This window comes from Vidua macroura, chromosome 5 (genome assembly GCF_024509145.1).
Source record: "Vidua macroura isolate BioBank_ID:100142 chromosome 5, ASM2450914v1, whole genome shotgun sequence".
NCBI classification, from domain to species: domain Eukaryota; kingdom Metazoa; phylum Chordata; class Aves; order Passeriformes; family Viduidae; genus Vidua; species Vidua macroura.
Window position 1 is genome coordinate 44,440,390 of NC_071575.1, and position 17,946 is coordinate 44,458,335.

Consider the following 17,946-nt stretch of genomic DNA (forward strand, 5'->3'; position numbering starts at 1 on the left):
TTCTGAAGCATGTACTTGTAACAGCAGAACTGGAGCTTGCAAGTCTGTCCAGGGTTATGGTTGGCAGGGCATGAAGTGCTGAATGCTCAGCAGAGCAATGCCATAGCATTTCTCTGAATTCTAAATTCTTGCAATTTAAAACAGTGGAATTTGGCTTGAGAATACTATTTTCTTTCTATTTGGTTTCATATATCTAGATGCTTTTCCTTGCTAAACACTTGAGTACTTGCTGAGTGGCAGTAGCCAGCTAATAATATAAGCTTTATACTCCTCCCCCTCTTTCTCAAGAGATAACAATATGCATGCACATTGCTTATACAGTAGTGTTTAAAACATGTTATAGTGAACAATTTTGATTCTTACAATGTGTAAGTACTTAAAATGAGTAAATGAGTACTTAAAAATGAGTTTCACATGGAATGTGTTCTCCTAGTTAGGGTTAACAGGTACTCTGTGCCAAAGCTTGGGACAAAGAGAAGTCCTTAGCATATATACAGTTTAGTTGTGCTTACATTTCAGGAAAATAATTAAGTCACACTTAATAGTGGTAAGAGTATAGGGGAGTCTCAGAAAAAACTATCCAAGATTTCTCAGGGCATTAGGCACAGTTTGGAGAACTTTTCATGCTTGACTGTGAACATTATTGCACATATGGTTTTAATATATTATTGAGTTTCAGCAAAGTTTCTAAATGTTTTTGACTTTGAGTATGATGTCTTTTTCTGCCAGATTGAAATAGATAATGGTGATGAGTTAACTGCTGACTTCCTTTATGAAGAAGTACATCCAAAACAACATGCTTACAAACAGAGTTTTGCTAAACCAAAAGGTCCTGCAGGGAAGAGGGGAATACGAAGACTGATCAGAGGGCCAGCAGAGACTGAAACACCTAGTGATTAGAAACTGTGTTTGTATTTGTTCAAGTATTAGAGTAAGAAATGGAATTCTGGCTTTTGGTAATGAACTGAAATCATTCCATTCATAGATGCTAGGGATAAAAAAAAGCTCTTTTTACTCTTCTCTTTTCTGACCTCAAAACTTTTTATATTGTTACATGATTATATTTGTTGACCATGTTTTATGACATATAGAAGAGATAATTATTTTGAAGCTAGAAGAGAAAAACTAAGCTAATACCCCTTTATTTTAATTTAGAATCCATTATTTAATAGCTGTACATCTGATCATAAACTTTGCAGACATAAGACTATGAAGCCCATGTAGTCTGTGAGTAAGTCACAGCTGTATTCTTATGTGTAGCCTATTAAACTTCTAAGACTTTCCATGTGAGAAGAGATGAAGGACTACATAGCATTGTCCCAATTAAAACTTTATTTTTCTTTGTAGCACTTATGGACAGTAGTATAATAGACAGTTGTCTTTGGATTTTGACAAGATGCATTGCTGGATTTTGTTGTTGATTTGTTTTGGTTTTTTTTCCTTGCGATGGAAAAGATAAACTAAAATCAGTTATAGTTCAATTAATATAAGCATTCAGGAATAGGTGGACATTTGCTGAGGCAATATCTTGGTCATCTGAAATTTATATCTAATTTAATGAATTATCTTTTAAAGAAATAGCTTTTCCAGACTTCTGTATCACTCATAAGGGTTACATATTAGGTACTGAATGACCAAGTAAAAGGAGATTAAAAGTCAAAGAGTTAGTATACTCAATAGATTATGGAGCTGCTTTTAGAGCAATATGTCTAAAGTATCTAAAAAGTAATTAATTATTGGTGCAGTTGGATCTAAAAATGTAAGTTCAGTAAAAATTGAAGCAGTCTTGCTTCATAACAGTGAGTTATTTTTGAGGTTCTACTGTGTTTGCACTATCAACTGCAATTTTTACTTTCAAGGTATTCTGAAAATTACTTTTTCTAAATGTCTGAACTTCAAATGTAACTGACATCTGTAATTTAAGTCCAACTAGGTCTTGAATAACTGCTGGCAGCAAGCCCCTAGTTAGGATTTCGATGATTTTTTTCCTCCCTTCTTCCCTTCTTCAAAATACTTAAATCAGCCAGAATAGTCTAAACTTGATTGAACTGTAAGTAATGTGTTTAACAGGAAGAGGAAAAGTAGATTATTTCAGTAAGTGCATTAAGGGGGAATTAGATGTGGAAATAAAGTATTGGATGACCTCAAATATTTAAAACTGTGTGATGAAGCAAATACTCATGAATATATTATACTCCCAGTGAGGAGCTGCTTTTTAGTGTCTTTGTGACCTTTGTGGTTTTTGAGTTTTGTTGGTTTGGCATTTTTTTCAAGCTACATGGGGAGTTGCCAGCTTTGGTTTATTGGATATTATCCTAGCTGCTGGATATACTCATTATAGAGCTGAATCGTGTGTTTACCTGGTGGAAGATGGATTTTAACCTAGTTTTGTGGGGAATCATGTTTTGATAGTAGTAGTTCCTAACAAAAGAATGTTTTATCTATTATTTTGTTTGGCTATACTAGCTTACTATTGACATCCGAGATTGCACTATATAATGTGATGGTTGCAATAGTTGGTATTACTGTGGGTTTTTTATATGTAGCAGAAATTTTACACTTCAGCTTTTTTTTCATTTAATTTTACACACTACATCAGTCCAATTCAATAGCTCTTGATCCTCAGCTAATCTCTCCTGCTTGCTTTTGTGTTCTTTTCCTGCCTCTTGCCTGGGCAAGTGTCGTTGTTTTTTAAATATGGTTATTTTGTGTGCAGTTCACTGTACACTGTAATTAAATATATTTTTAGATTAACTGAAATATTTGTAACACACCTAATTCACATTAGAATTTTTGTTTTGGTTTGGTTTTAAAGAGTGTAGCATTTAAAAATTACTGCTAGAGGGTTGTTTGAATTTAGTATTCCTGCCCTTGTGCCAGCCACAGCAAGAGTGCATATACCTCTACACTTTCTTGAGCCAGTAAAGAAGTTCAGCTTTTTAAGATTAAATGTTTTAAATAATGAACAGTTTGACCTGATGTGGTTGTGTGCATGTTGTGGGGGTTTTGTTGGATGTTTGCTTGGTTTTTTGGGGTTTTTTTTTGTTGTTTTTTTCTGGTTGGTTTGTTTTTTTTTTTTTTTTTTTTTTTTTTTTTTTTTTTTTTTTTCTGCTTTTGATTTTTGTTTCTTTCTGCAATCCTGCCCTAGGTACATGAGGATAGGAGACAGAAAACTTAATCTGCAGGATGATGAGGGCTGGTTAAGTGATTATGCAAGAGCTGCTTCAGAGTTCAGCCCAAACCAGACATTGTAAATTTCCCTACCTGAAAATATTCTATGTGATGTACACACCCAGCCCAGATAGGAGTCAGTCATGCCCTGAGCACGTCTCCCCCTCACTTTTCCCAAAAAGAGAATTGTATGAAGTCTTGCACTGCTGGCTGCTTCTCCAGGCCTCTTGTAGCTATTCTCCAAACAGCAATAAGAAGTATCTGTTCTTTTTGTACAATCTATCACATTTACATCTACATAGTTGCTTCCAATTCTTCACGAATGTTCAGAACCAGGGCAAAATGTGGGCATTAATCAAAGTTGCTCCATTAACTGTCTCTGGTCATTAAATAATTGAAAGTGTCCATTCAAATTGTTGTTGGCCTTCATAAAGCCCAAAAGCAACGCAGCTGCTTGCAGTTATCTCACAAGCTATTAAACAGTTAATTAACAGGACAGGTAATTATTTAATAAATGTTTATGTTGCAAGTTAGGGAGATCTCAATCTTTTAAAAGACTCCTATCAATGGTTAAACTAATCAAGATAAAAATTGCTGTTTCTTAGATTGACATTGTAAATAAAAAATTTTGTTATCAGTGTGTTTATGTATTCAATGAAAGCCACCTTCAGATGCTAAAATTAACTAAGTTTACCTTATCTATTTTGTAATTTACTTTATAAATAAAGATTGATGCTTTAGCTTGGTGTTGTCTGAATAATTTCATAGTCTCTTTAATGAAGATCTATATTCTAAGATCAGAATGTGTAACAGACAGTTCCAATGGGACTAGAAAGTGACTGTGGGGTGTTAAGAAGGGAAGTGAGCAGAAACAGAGCTCCTGGCTTTTGCTATTAGAGAAAAATCACTATGTTAGAAACAGCTACTTTCTCATCGCTTTATGGGAGCAGCACCAAGGGCTCCATAGCAGAATCCAAGGGTGTTCTTCTCTTGAGGTTTTTGTGCTTTCAGTAATATGCCCCTTCAAAAATTTCTTCTCTCCTTTTAAAATGCTGAAGTAGTTGACTGGTGATTGAACAGTTCTATCTGTTCTTACTTGCTCAGCATGAACTACTATACTATACTATACTACTGGATTTCCAGTTCTATGAAACCAGATCATCCCATTACAAGTATCCTGAATGACTTAAGTTACTGATCTGTGTCCTAGAAGGCCTTATTATAGTAACTAGCACAAAGAAGTATGTATTCTAGGATAATTTAATGTTTTTGGAGGGAACAAAATAAAACTAAAGCCAGCAACTCTTATCCTCTTAGTGTTTAGAGATGTTGACTTTACTGTTTGGAGACCTCAAAAAAAATCTGGGGTGGAAAAGCAAAGCTCCTTCTCCTTGCCCCCTGCATATTAAAAAAACAAAATAGTTGCCACATAAGTTAGGTAGTTTTACCTAGTTAACCCCTCATATCCACTAAAGAAGTTCAAAACTTTTTTCTAAATTGTATGAAGTAGTAGCTAACATGCTTCATTTTCAGTGAGGAAGGGAAAACTACTGCCAAAACCTCACTGCTGAGAGCAGCACTGCAAATAGTAATGGTCTAGTATGACAAAGCAGGAACTCCCATGCTTGTGGCTGAGATACTGCTCACACTGCAGAATATCACAGTTGGTGTATGAACAAAAATGTTCTACCCTACCAGAGGTGAACAGACCTGACCAGGGAGTTGCTACAGCAAACAGACTTCTGGCCAACACTATAGCTGTATTCTAGCTCCAGGGAGTAGTAAAAAGTAGACGTGATCTAACATGAAACCTTCACATAATAGCTGGAGATGCTTAAAACTGAAGAATGGCTTTAGCAGATTTTATTCTAATTTAGCTTAATAGCAGCTTTTTTCTCCAGGTTCAGAGCTGTACAGCTTTATTCCATGCAGTGAAATTACCATAATGTTATTAACAAAAATGCAAGCAACATAAAATGATGAGTATTTTCAAGGCTTAAAGTTTTAACAGTAAAAAGAAGTAATAATGCAGAGGGGTATTTTTTATGTTAACAGTTTTTTACAATTTATACTCAAAAAATCTAGAAGCCATTAGGTAGATCTTTTTTTCTAAATTAAGCTAGCAGTTTGAAAAGGCAATACAAAATGAATAAATAGCCAGAAATCTAATGATATCATTACATTAGAAATCACATGCTTACTACAATGAGATATATATTCCTGAATGAAGTCACACATAATCACAGAATTTCAAGCTTTCAAATTTAACTGTAGGCCAGACTATATTCTTATCCCTGAGCTATAAAGAAAGTTCACAAGGTGCAAAATGAGTTTATATGAAAATATATTTCATTTACTTAGTTCATATGTTCATACTTAGTCCAAAGTATCCGGAATCTTACTAGTCACTTTCATTCCATTTTTAGTCTGCTTTGATCTGTCAACGTTTCTCTTTTAAAAACCTTTCTATTTATACTTTCAGAAGTGTGTTTTTGTATTTAGTTAATATACATACATATATATATTAAAAATAGCTTAATTATTTGACTAAGTAAAATGCAGAATTGATCTTTATATCATTATTCTGATCCCTTTAGGAAAAGCAACCATCTGTATTTATAATCCGTATGGAATCCTCTCCTAAACTACTAAAAATACTCAATCCTTCTAAAATAGTCAAAGTAGCTAAGAGTCTTCCTGTGAATAAAAATTAAATGGTTTGTCATCATAGAGTTCACTGTAAGAAAGCATTTGCAAATGTAAATGCTTCTGCACAGCAAGATAACTATTTTGCTTGGGAATCCTTGAAATGAAAAAACAACCTAGAAAATGTCTTGCAGCCTTTATTTGACTAAGACTAACACCAAGAAGACTTTTTGATAATAATCACATTCACTAAGAGTACCAGACCATTTACTCTAATATGAACTCTGAAGCTAAAATATTAAGTAGAAGCTTGTTTAAACTGGGTAATACTATTGTCATTTCTCAAAAAGACAACATTAGGTACCATTATAGCTATTAAATGGTTTTGTCTTCAATAGACGAAGGTCTAGTACACCTGATCAAGAAAGCAATTTGCAGAAAAAACATTCTGCCCAGTTACAGTCATGTGACATCTAGTATGCAGCAGACATACTAGATATCTAGAAATAAAAGGAATCAAATAGAATATAATATGGAAATGCATTTAAAAAGCTGTAGGAGAAGATGATGTACCAGCACTGCAATTTGTTAATACAAGAAAGAGTTTCCCCATGTTAAGGGCTCAGTGACCAAGGAAATGTGAAAGAGCTGCTGACAGGCCAACAGCTCACCTTACATGTGTCCAGAAAGTTCTGGAAAGCAGAATCACTGATAATGTTGCACTAAATACTGATTAAACGTTTGGTACTGGTATCTCCATTACAGAAACACTGTTGTATCAGAAGAAACTCATTATCAAGTTTTTATCTCTTGGAGCTGCTGTTGGACCTGGACGAGAAGAGACAGAAATATAATTAACTGATACTGTAACCTTATGCAGGGAACACACACAAACACACTCTCACCCAAAATAAGCCTTTTGCCTGAAAGACTACCTACCATTTTAATGTCTGGTCTTCTGTTTTTTTTGTCATTCAGACACCGATCAGCAATTGAATACATTTTATGAATTGAAGGTACATCCCAGTCACTCATCTTTTCATCAACATAATCCTCAATAGTTGCTTCCTCATCCTCAATTTCATCTTTTATGTTTAACTACAAGAGAATTTGAACCAATAAGCAGATAACGTTGTAAGCATCTGAACAGCATGTGAGAGTACAAATAAATGATACATTTTTATTAATTATTTATTTTTATTCTATATCATTTTAATTACCACAACATCATAAAGCAAATTTCTTCAAGATGTATCATACAGATTTAGCTGTCTCCCACTTCAAGGCTCAATTTTCTAGTATTGTTTCTTTTGTAAGAGAAGAAGCCTAATAACCTACAAATATGCAAGCTGAAGCTGGTATAATTTTTTAATCAGTTTTATAAAGCCTCTTCCTGTAAATGAATGTCTGTCTGTAAACTAAACTTCTGTCTCCAGTCTCAGTGGCTGCGGTATCCGCTGGAAACTTCTAGTCAGAAATCAAATTTTAAATGTGACTGATTTAGTCCAAAAGTCCTCAGTTCCAACACACTTGAAGTGGGTTATCTGTAATCACGTGTACTGTTTGAGGAAGCATAAATGAATAAATAAGAGGTAATGAGTACAGGCAGATCTTATGCCTTCCTCTATGGGTCAGTCTGAAATTGCTGACCAACAATTGATTGTCTCAGAACCTGTTAACTTACTATGATTTCATATAAAGTGATCCTGGAGCACTGAGAGGGAAGGAGAAAACATGAAGAACATACCAGCAACTGTGGCTCCCGGTTTTCATCTACTGGAGGAAGACCTGTTATTATTTCTAGTAGGACCTAGAAGGGAAAAAAATCAGAAGAGAAAATAAAGCACAGAATAACCCTTAGCATATATATGATTTGCAAAAAGGAGCACGACCTCCAGCTTGTCAACACACACTCTCAGGATCTGTGTTTGTCCAAAGATTTCCTATACAATTAATGGGTTTTGTACCTACCTTTATTTTCATTAACTGTTATTAGCAGGGTTGCTTACAAATTTCAACATAAGTTATTCTCAGCCTACATGGTGTTCCTTCACAGCAAGATTGAAGGATTTCCAAACTATTCAGACATAGTGTTGGGCCTACCTTCCCATGAAACTAAATGCTGTGAAGGAAGTGGTCAATAGTGAGTAGGGTCTTGGATCTATTCAGAACAAATTAAATTTTCTTTCAAATATTAAGCTCATGTCTTTTTTGTACTCAGCTCTAAGGCAAATTCAACATGTACATTGCATTTTTGGTGTTCATATAGTAAAATACAATAATTTTGGACCATTTTCTTAAATTTTCTTTTTCAGCCTGAGTTACATTTTTGTGCAATACCATGCAAGCAAAAAGTATGTTCCACACCACTTCAAACCACATTTCGCTAGAACTTGGAATATTTTACTCTGGTCTTTCACATAGCAAATCAACATATTCAGATGATTTTAACATAGTCAAACTTTAGAAACACTATCTTAAGAAAATATCTATTGGGAAAAAGAAAAATTATAGACCAGAATAATAATTTCATTTCAGATATTCTTGATTTTGTGTGCTTTTAGCATTTACAAAAGAAGTAATATACTGCTTCCCACATTGTACTTACTACTCCAAAACTGAAGATATCAGATTTAGGTGTTATCTCTCCTCGCAGAGCTTCAGGTGCCATATAGGCTGCTGTTCCAACAATTCTTTCAGTCATGATTGTCTGTGTAAATGTTACCGATGCTCTTGCAAGGCCAAAGTCAGAAATTTTGGGCACATATGTATCAGTTAATAAGATATTCGCACTGGTGGAGAGGGAAGGTTTGGGGAAAAAACAAAAAAGGTAAGAGAATTTTCCAAACAGTACAGTAAATAGGTTTTAATACTAATAATTCTTTAATAACCAAATATAAACTGCTATTTTGACTAGCTTGAAAGCTAAGATATTTATACATTATTCATAAAACAAGTTAGGTAAATTTAGTTTTGTTGGAAATTGCTCAATTTCAAAATTCATTCCTCTAAATAAATTAAGAACTGACTGCAAGATCCATGTTCTTTCTTGTGTGTGTATGCACGCAGGCAAAAAAAAAAAAAAAAAGGCAAAACAACAAAACACAAGGAAAAAAACTAGACACTCCCCCTACCCCCAAACCTTAGAAATACAAAACTTTCTTTTAAAAGACCAATTATGTTACATTTATGGTTTGCCTTTAAGAGGGACAATAGAGAGTACTTGGCTCTGATCAACTTCTACTGGATCACAGTTTAATTCTTACAGTCTAAATCTCTGCTCAGAACTAATAAAAGCAGTTTTTTTATACCTATTATCTAATACCATGTCAACCATGACAAATTGATGTGCCAAATGAATAATACTCTTATTCTTGTCTTGAAAGAAAGCCAGAAAACTTAATTACTGCTGGAATATTGTATGTGCCATGTTTTCACTTGACCTCCAGCTTTTACTTTCCTTAAAAAAAAGCAACCCTGACAAATGAGGCTCATCTCAAAGTCCTTAACGCTTTCATAAAATACTCAGTGAGATGAATTACAGCAGAAATCTACTGGGTTTTAATCTTGTACCACTTAAAACCATTTTAAAATAGCTTGATTTAATATTTATGAAATCCTCATTTTCTGATCCCTTTAATGGAACTGTAAATATCCACAATGCCTGATATAACATATAAAACTTCCTAGAAAGTTATACTTCTAACGTCCCCTTCTTGTTCACCAAACCTGAACAAAATTAACACAACTGTAAGTTACAAGGGATCACGTGATGTTAGAACTGCTGTAAATAATGCTAGATCTATGACCACTACAAAAGGCCAAGACACTTGTCAAGGCATCATCCACCAACTGGTCTCCTATTTAAAGCTCAACTTCTTAAAAAATGAGAGAACAAGATCATAACTTCATAAATCTCAGCTTCTTATCAGCTTGAGCCAAGTCCAAAGAGTGGTCTTTTTTTTTTTGGGTACACCACAAAAAGCACAACAAATGCAAGTTTTACTGCAACCTTCAAGCTTCAAAAGAGAACTGAACTATTTCCTGGGCATAACCAATCCAAAAAATTATGAACAACTGTGAGAATACCCATTAAATCTTGTCGCCTCTAGCCTAGAGAAGCTGTTCTAATGCCTGTGTGTTTATGAATGGTCTACACGTCACAGCAAAATGAAGACTGAAGTAATCTTCTTAGATGTCTCTTCATCTACATGTTATCTGGGAGTGGCAGCCCTATTGAACTACTCACACAACAAGTTGCAAAATGTTATTCAAACAAACAAAAAAAAAAAACCAAAACAAACAAAAAAAAAACCAAAACCCAGTTCTCTAATAGGATCAACTCACAGCAGTTAGAAGGGTAGAGACAGCGTAAGGTAAAAAAGCGCATCCCTTCCAGTCATTACACTTCTCCAGAGGCTTAAGCAGGGAAGAAAGAAGAAACAAACTGTCAAAGCAGCAAGCACATACATGAGGCAGCTGAAGCAAATGCTTGTTCTCCTGAAGCTGAAAGGTCATAAAACTGAAGTTGCCTGTATTTAGCAGAGCTGCCAGAAGCCAGAAAGCTACTGAAACATTCATCTGTAACACCCAATCAGTCAGTTGCTCCTTCTTAACCATCAGATGGACAAAGGCATTTGGGGCTTTTCTTCAAAGATTTGGGGTGCTTTTTAAAAAAGCCAACGTAGTAAACTGTAGCAGGAAAGGGGAAATAAACAAGAAAAACACCAGAAAAAGCCAACCAAACTCTACAACAAAACCCTCACGTATTCTAAGTTCTGATATCCATAGGAAAAAAAAAACTGGTATAATAAAAAATGAAGATTCATTATCATTGAAGAACAATGAACTTCATGAACCTGATTGAAGTAATTTTACTGTATTCATACAAAATAGGAATAAATCAAAGGAGACACTCTGAAGAAGTGTTCTACAAAAAGGAAAAAAAAAAAGGTGTGTTTTTATCTGAAAAATTCCTTATTTAAAAATTAATTGCTCCTCAACAGCAGCTTCATTAGAAGCAGTTGTTAAAGAACAGAACTTTATGTGCTCTCATGGCACTCGAATAACTATTTGAAAGTATAGATTATGATACAAATTACAATTTAAATATTACATTTATAACACAGTTACAATTACAATGCAAAATCCCATGGCTGGAATGCTGTCCAGCAGCTAAGGGAGCTGGCAGAAAAGGAGCTTCAGGGAAGGTCTTATTATCTAACTGTCTGACAGGAGGCTGGAGCCAGGTGGGGGACAGTCTTCTCGCCCAAACAGCAAGCAACAGGACAAGAGGAAACAGCCTCAATTTGTGCCACGGGAGGTTTAAATTAGGTGTTAGGATAAATTTCTTCACTAAGTTAGGCAGTGAAAAAGGCTGCCCAGGAAAGTGGTGGAGTCACCAGTCCCTGGAGGTATTTAAAAGACATGTAGATGCAAGCACCTTGGGACATGGTTTGGCAGTGGACATAGCAGTGCTGGGTTAATGGTTGGACTTGATGATTTTAAAGGTCCTTTCCACTCTAAACACTTCTATGGTTCTAGCCCCATAATTATCTTTAGAAGTCTGTACTGGTCATGTTCTTGTGGCAGAGACAAGATTGTGGTGATGGATGTCACTTGCAGAAGATTGTGCCCTTGACTGAAGTAATACTTTTGCAGTTTGTTCTCTCTAAAATTACTTTAACAGGGGAAAGATGAAAAAGAAAAAATGAAAATGTAAAAATGCAGCCAGCAATAGTCCACAGGTTTTACCTTTTAATATCTCTGTGAATGTGATTATTTTCATGCAAAAAGTTGATGCCATTTGCTGTACCTTGAACAATTTTACACCTCATATTCCAAGGAATTGGTGGAGTTTCATCCTTGATTAAGAAGAGAGAAAGGCAAGTAAAAATCTGAAATATATATATATACACTCACATAAACCAAACAAACATACAAAACCCCCACAACCCATAAGCAACTTCTTGCTATGTTTTGCTGTTTTCAAGTAGATGATTAAAAACACTACCAGCATACATTTCTTAATTTACTTGGGCAGAAATACATGCCTTTGTCACATTACATTCTCTTCCTGCATTTTGCCTTAGATTAAGTTGCCAGTTGCAAAAAATGTTCTTGGTTAATGTTTGATTCTGACCCCCCAAGGCCAGCTGCTCTGCAAAGACCTATCTGTATCTACTGCAACTCCCACTTTGTACTGGCATTGATACCAGAGCCTTCAACCAAAGCAAATAATTCAAAGCAATCTACAGTTTTTACTAACAACAAGAAGTCAATCTTCCAGCATTTTTGGATTTCTTGAGAGTTTAGCTTTATTCATGCTACTAATTAAACCTCAGAAGTAAGGACATCTACATTTAAAAACCAGTCATCAAAAATCTTGTCAGCGGCCAAGGGAAGTGGATTACAGTATCTCACCATTCTACCACCTTCCTTGCCTGTTCAACATCCAGACACAAAGATGACACAAGGAAGAGTCTGTGCATCAAACATATCCAGTGAAGTCAAAATTAAGTTATCAGCAAGAACAGATATTCAAGTAAATACATTACTCACCTCTCTGATCTTATTAGAAAAAGATTCTTTTTAATTTACAGATTCTGATTTAAATTCCTTGATTTATGTCATAAATGTCTCTCTTCCTTGTGAAGGACTCATTTATTTCTCCTTTAGCTTTCAATTATCCCCAATCTTTAAAGCTTCCTTGATGATAACAGCTAGTTACATGGATGACCATTTTCATATACATCTTTGTTAAGCACTGCTCATTTCTACAGATAAATTTGCACTGTCCTTAGGTAAGACTTAGTCTCTCTTCTGCACTGATTCAATTAAAAAAACAAAATAATTGCACCTGTAGCAGTGTATGCAAGCAAACAAATTAGTCTAAACTGAGACAGCAGTGCTAACAGAACTAGTCCTTTCCCTAGGCACTGCTACTCATTTTCATCACAGCACCACTTTTTTCCCACTGGAGCAGAAGTATTTGTGCAGCCCTACAAAGGAAATGCAAAATCTTGTCTCCAGGTGAAAATTAAATATTTTTTTAACCAAGTATTATTGTATCAGCCTGATCAGTTCCCTAATCCAGATCTTTCTCCAATTGATAGATGCTTGAACCAGTACAACCAGAAGATCAGTGTAGAAAAAAAAGCAAGCCCAACATTTTAGGTCTGGGGACATGGGTGGTTGAAGAAGCACTAATGTAAAATGTTCACCAGATTACAACCTCAGAAGCTGGAATTGCTTAGTATTAAGCAGATTTTTTTTAACTCCTTCAACAAATTAACACAGACACTAATCTACTAAAGTCTGGCTTACTATTGGACTGTGTGTCCTTGATACACAGAGTTGCCTCACCAAACCAAAGCAACTTGTTATTTAGTTAAGGCCAAGGCTAGAACATACACCATTTGATTAAATCATAAGCATTTACACAAAATAATATTTTTTAGTGTATTATAACCACTATCACAAGGACAATGAACATAGGTCAGTTTCACAGTGCAGAATCTCAGGACTCAGAAGAGAACATGCCAACAAAAGAACTGGGAACAAGACTGTAGCACCCTCTGCACTGCCTCACACAGGCATAGTCAGTCCAAGCTTCTGTGATGGTTCAGATACCAGTACACTGACATTGCATGGACAGCCTGATTTGACTTTAATCTATCTAAAATGTGTAAAATCTTATTGGAAGAATACTTATTATTAGAACATAAGAAGAAAGTAGTAAAACACCATTTGGACATCACAGTTCAGTTCCATTTGAAAGACATTCCAGAGATTCCTATACTTTAGCAAAGTAAGGCAATTGGAAGCAAAAAAATACTTCACTTACCAGACAAGCAAGCCTGTCAAGCAATGAACCATTAGGCATGTATTCATACACCAGACATGGCTGAGCACCATCACTTGAGAAACCAAGTAATTCTACTAAATTTTCATGCTGACACCTATAGCAAAAAAAAAAAAAATATCCATTCACATGTGCTCTGAAAGACTCTAAACAGGAAAACACAAGGCAGAGGGAACTTGATTCTCAATGACTTGTTTCACCTCTACTGCATAAAGCCAGGTTTGTATGGTGATGTTTTAAAACAAACAAAACGTGAGTGTGTTGTATAAGAAACATTTTCAGTTAACATGCGAATTGTTATGTTAGAAAGACAAAAATTGTATAATTGTACTCACTTTGCCATTATGTTTATTTCTTGCTCAAACTGCTGTTTCAAGTCCTGAACACTAACATCGACCATCTATAAAAAGAAGTGTTTGACATTAACATCATTGGTTCATAATAAAATGCACAGCTGTTCATTAAGGAAAAAAAAAGAATTGTATGCCTTTCTTAGTTAACTTTTCACAATACACCTTCTACTCAGCTCAAAAATAAAGTATCAGAACATGACTTTAAATTCCTTGGAACACTGTATAAGTTGATCTAGTTTCAGTCAACAACTTACTCCATTCATTGCAGTTACCACCTAAAAGCACTCAATTACAAAATTCAATATTCACACAAAAGAATTTTTATAAAGACTAAAATTCTGTGACAATACCTATTTAGCTTGTGAATCTCAGCCATCCTAATCTGAAATGGAAACCTCCTTAGGACCCCTTCTCTTCTGGCACTTCTTGAGGGCGAGGGGAAAACAACTGGGGAAGCACTCTGCTCTTCCCAACAACTTGCTTAGCCCCTCAAAGGAGAGCTACAGAGAAGGCAAGAATTAGCTCCTGTGACTGTGCTGACTTGCAACACTGATGGGACTACGGATAAATTTCTTAATCCAGCTAATGTGCAACATGGTGACAACACTTTTTGAAATGTATCATTCAACACTTTTCACAATAAACAAGATAAACAAGTCTATTCTATAAAGTACACAGTGATTAAAATGAAAAATTCCCAGGACAACTCACAGCAATGAGCTTCTTGACAGCCACGTTTTTGCCATTGATGTAGCCTTTGAACACAATGCCAAAGCCACCTTCTCCCAGTTTATTACCCCCAGCTGATTCTGGTCGCACATCAAAATTATTTGTAATGTTTTCCAAGTCATGAAACAAAAAATTTTGGAAATCTGAAAGACATTGACATTTAGCATAAAACTATGTTTTCACCTAAGGAACAAGGTTTTCTGTTTCAGTTCTCTTAAAATAAAAACTTGCTACCACACAAAACCTGACACAGTGGAGCCCTATTTCCAGCTCTGTAATGAAGATATCAGAAACACAAAAGGAAGGCAAATAAACATATATAATTACCTACGCATCATTTTCTTCACAACTAACACTGTAGCACGCACTTGATTGTATGTTGGATTCATATTTGGAATACAGGTAATAGAAATGAAACATGTAGGAGATCACAGAGAGAGCCACACTGCCTTATATGCAAAAAATACACCAAGGTTACATCATGTTCCTGGCAGCAACCCAAAAGTTAACCTTTAGGAAAGAACAGACCAACCACACACTTTCCTAAAATGCCTTCTTTAGTCATCTCTTCTCCAGCATTCTTAGTAATTTCTGACATACAAAATTTAGTTTTAAAGCATGAGATGCTGAACATTCTATAAGTATTGGAAAAGCGCAACAGGATTATGTGTAGCAAAAAAGAAATTGCAATTTAACTAACAGTTAAATTTTCCCTCAAAGTAGGTGACTTATTGGCAAGATGCAAGATGCTGTTTCCCACAGATGCACCATGATAGAATAGAGTCATCATTCTCATGCACTGCTATGATTTATTTCACATGGGGTGAAGGACAGATCAGCAAAAAAACAGCACTGAATTCTACCAAAGTAAATGTCTACCTGTGTTACTGGACTGTGAGCTACTGTTTTCTTCACTTGAGTAGGAAGAATCTGAATGATGCTTCTCAGTACTCTGAGCTAAAACAGGCTTTATAGATGCCACTTTTTTTTCCTGTACAGGTAGTTGTTTCTCATGTATAGGCAAGGTTTCCTGTGAAGAAAGAGGTAATGTAACTTCTTCTGGCATCCTTACAGCTTCTGAAAAGGGAATTTAGAAAAAGCGTTAACTACATTAGGAACCAGAGAAAAACTAAGTAATGTTAATGCCAGTATGTTTGAAAATTAGGAGACACATAAGTATCACCAGGTTATATTCTGCCACCACATGTAAACTCCAGCACTTTTATTGACACTTGAAACTCTTACTTAAACTGTTATTACAAATGATAGAAGGTGGAAAATATATTCACTTTTGGTTATTTTAACCTAATCCTTTCTGATTTTCAAGTTAGTGTGAAGTTCCTTAGCATCTTAGAAAACTGAGAACATAGTACAAAATGTACAAGAGTAACAGTTACCTGGAAGCAAAAGGCTTGCTGGTGCTAGGAACTGATTCCTAATCAGCAGATCCACAAGATCAGCAACTGTACAGTTTGTGGTTCCCCAGTCATAAAGCAATTCACACGTGGGGCTCTTTCCCATTTGTACAAATGCCTCAAATCTCCTTAAAAGATAAGTTAAGACCAATATTAAAAAAAAAAAAGAAAAAAAATACCTCAAGAAGCATGAAGGGAAAGAGATTAAAGGCAAATGACAAAAAAACCCACATTGAAAAAAAAATCTGAACGCACTACAAAACCCACAAATCTTCTGAAGACACAGCCAAAAAAACCTACACATATTTAAAATCAGAGTAAAAGCATGCAAAATATGGGAAAAGCTATGGGAAATACACATATACATGGCTTCAGGTGTTTGTCTAGGATCCATAATATATCGGCATCTTGGACTAACAGAGAAGAGACTGTCAGCCAGAGACAAAGAGTTAGTCAGACCCGGTTCAAATGGAAAAAATAATTGTTTTGCACCCATCTAGCATTCACACTCCACCTTGAATATTTTTGAGATGGGCATTAAAAAGAAAATGAGATCCAGTATTCTGAATGATTTAATATTATTATTGAAAGAAAAAGATTTACTACTACCATTACTAGAAATGACTGGAAACCCAAGATGATATATATATATACAGATCTAAAAATCTCATAGTCTTTGAAACAGCTTCAACAAGGATTCAATAAGCCCTTCAAGCAATGAGGTGGCCATAAAATATTGCAAGCATTACTCCTCAAGTAAACTTGTTAGTTTTAGGCCTCGGGCTCCCCACGTTTATTGGGCATTTTCTTGGAAACAGTGAATTAGGAGTTACAGTACAGCTGTCTCTTGGGCACCATAACATAACCCTAGTCTTTAGGGTACAGAAAGTTATGCAGCCTGTGCTGTATTGCTAAAAATACCTGTGTCTGTAGTTCTAATTAATGCTAATTTCTTTAGTCAATTTTCTGAGGCTTGCTGAAAACCTGAGCTGCAGTACAATTAGGAGTTCCTTGTGTTCCCTAAGGAAACGGGACTGCAAGACGCAAGTGCCCACCAGCACACGAAGTGCAGCACGTTACAGTAAAGGGATGGAAAGCGGGTTTAACAAGGCATTTGTGTTGAACGGGTAATGCACGAGTTTACGTTACGGGACTTTCATGTAGGACCTTATATGCACTTGGCTGTATCTGCTTTCACCGGACGGGTTGGTTATATCCATCGCAAGTTTCTTCCACCCTTCCTGCGGGTCGATGAACTCTGCCAGCCGCCTCACGAGTCCGTAGCTCAGGCAGCGGACGTGCGTGGAATCCGTCACGGGCTGGCCCATCCTCCGCTCCTAGTGGGACACAGGGTTACCCGTGCGGTTCGCCGGGAAGCGGCCGCCCAGCGAGGCGCTACGGCCGCCCCCCGGCCCGGCGGGGCCGCCCCCAGCGGCGCAGCTCTCGCCCAACATTCCCGGCTGCGAGCGCCCCTGCACCCGGCGGCGGGGGCCGCTCGGAGTCCCCTCACGCCTCAGCGTCGCCTCCTGCCCGCGATCCCCCCGGCCCGCGAGCCCCGCTCCCTACCGGGCGTTACCGGCGCCGCTTCCCCTCCACCTTTACAGCTTCCCCTTTAAGGGGGCGGGGCCCAGCCCCCGGTGCCGCTGACGTCACCGGCGCGGTGAGGACACAGCGGAAGCGCTCTCCCACCTGGCCCTCCCATAGGCGGCCGAAAGGGGCCCCGCCCCCGGCACGACCCATGTCCGGCCGCGAGGAGGGGGGTTCGTTG

General features: G+C 36.6%; 2 protein-coding genes across 6 annotated transcripts in view; one reads left to right on the plus strand and one right to left on the minus strand.

Annotated features, from left to right (window-relative positions):
* TWF1 (twinfilin actin binding protein 1) overlaps nucleotides 1–3,064 on the plus strand; it is an 18,339-nt gene extending 15,275 nt beyond the window's left edge. The window contains exon 9 of the mRNA XM_053977300.1: nucleotides 730–3,064. Within this exon, the coding sequence (XP_053833275.1) occupies nucleotides 730–900 (171 nt within the window). The 3' untranslated portion in view covers nucleotides 901–3,064. The remainder of the gene's footprint in view (nucleotides 1–729) is intronic.
* The window catches only part of IRAK4 (interleukin 1 receptor associated kinase 4), a 22,424-nt gene extending 4,593 nt beyond the window's left edge, over nucleotides 1–17,831 (minus strand). The window contains exons 1-13 of one of the 5 annotated variants that reach the window (XR_008437070.1): nucleotides 17,745–17,831; nucleotides 17,346–17,515; nucleotides 16,161–16,306; nucleotides 15,643–15,840; nucleotides 14,746–14,906; nucleotides 14,017–14,081; nucleotides 13,664–13,778; nucleotides 11,572–11,681; nucleotides 8,426–8,609; nucleotides 7,565–7,627; nucleotides 6,757–6,915; nucleotides 6,489–6,645; nucleotides 3,676–4,569 (exon numbers count right to left, since the gene is read on the minus strand). Coding sequence is in view for 3 of the 5 variants with exons in the window: in XM_053977296.1 (XP_053833271.1) it covers nucleotides 6,613–6,645; nucleotides 6,757–6,915; nucleotides 7,565–7,627; nucleotides 8,426–8,609; nucleotides 11,572–11,681; nucleotides 13,664–13,778; nucleotides 14,017–14,081; nucleotides 14,746–14,906; nucleotides 15,643–15,840; nucleotides 16,161–16,306; nucleotides 17,346–17,506 (1,395 nt within the window). In the remaining 2 variants the exon portion in view is untranslated. Of the gene's footprint in view, nucleotides 1–3,675; nucleotides 4,570–5,002; nucleotides 6,646–6,756; nucleotides 6,916–7,564; nucleotides 7,628–8,425; nucleotides 8,610–11,571; nucleotides 11,682–13,663; nucleotides 13,779–14,016; nucleotides 14,082–14,745; nucleotides 14,907–15,642; nucleotides 15,841–16,160; nucleotides 16,307–17,345; nucleotides 17,546–17,744 lie in introns of those variants that run through there. The other 4 variants (XR_008437071.1, XM_053977296.1, XM_053977297.1 and 1 more) reach the window with 4 other exon arrangements.
* Between the last annotated feature and the right edge of the window lie 115 nt (nucleotides 17,832–17,946).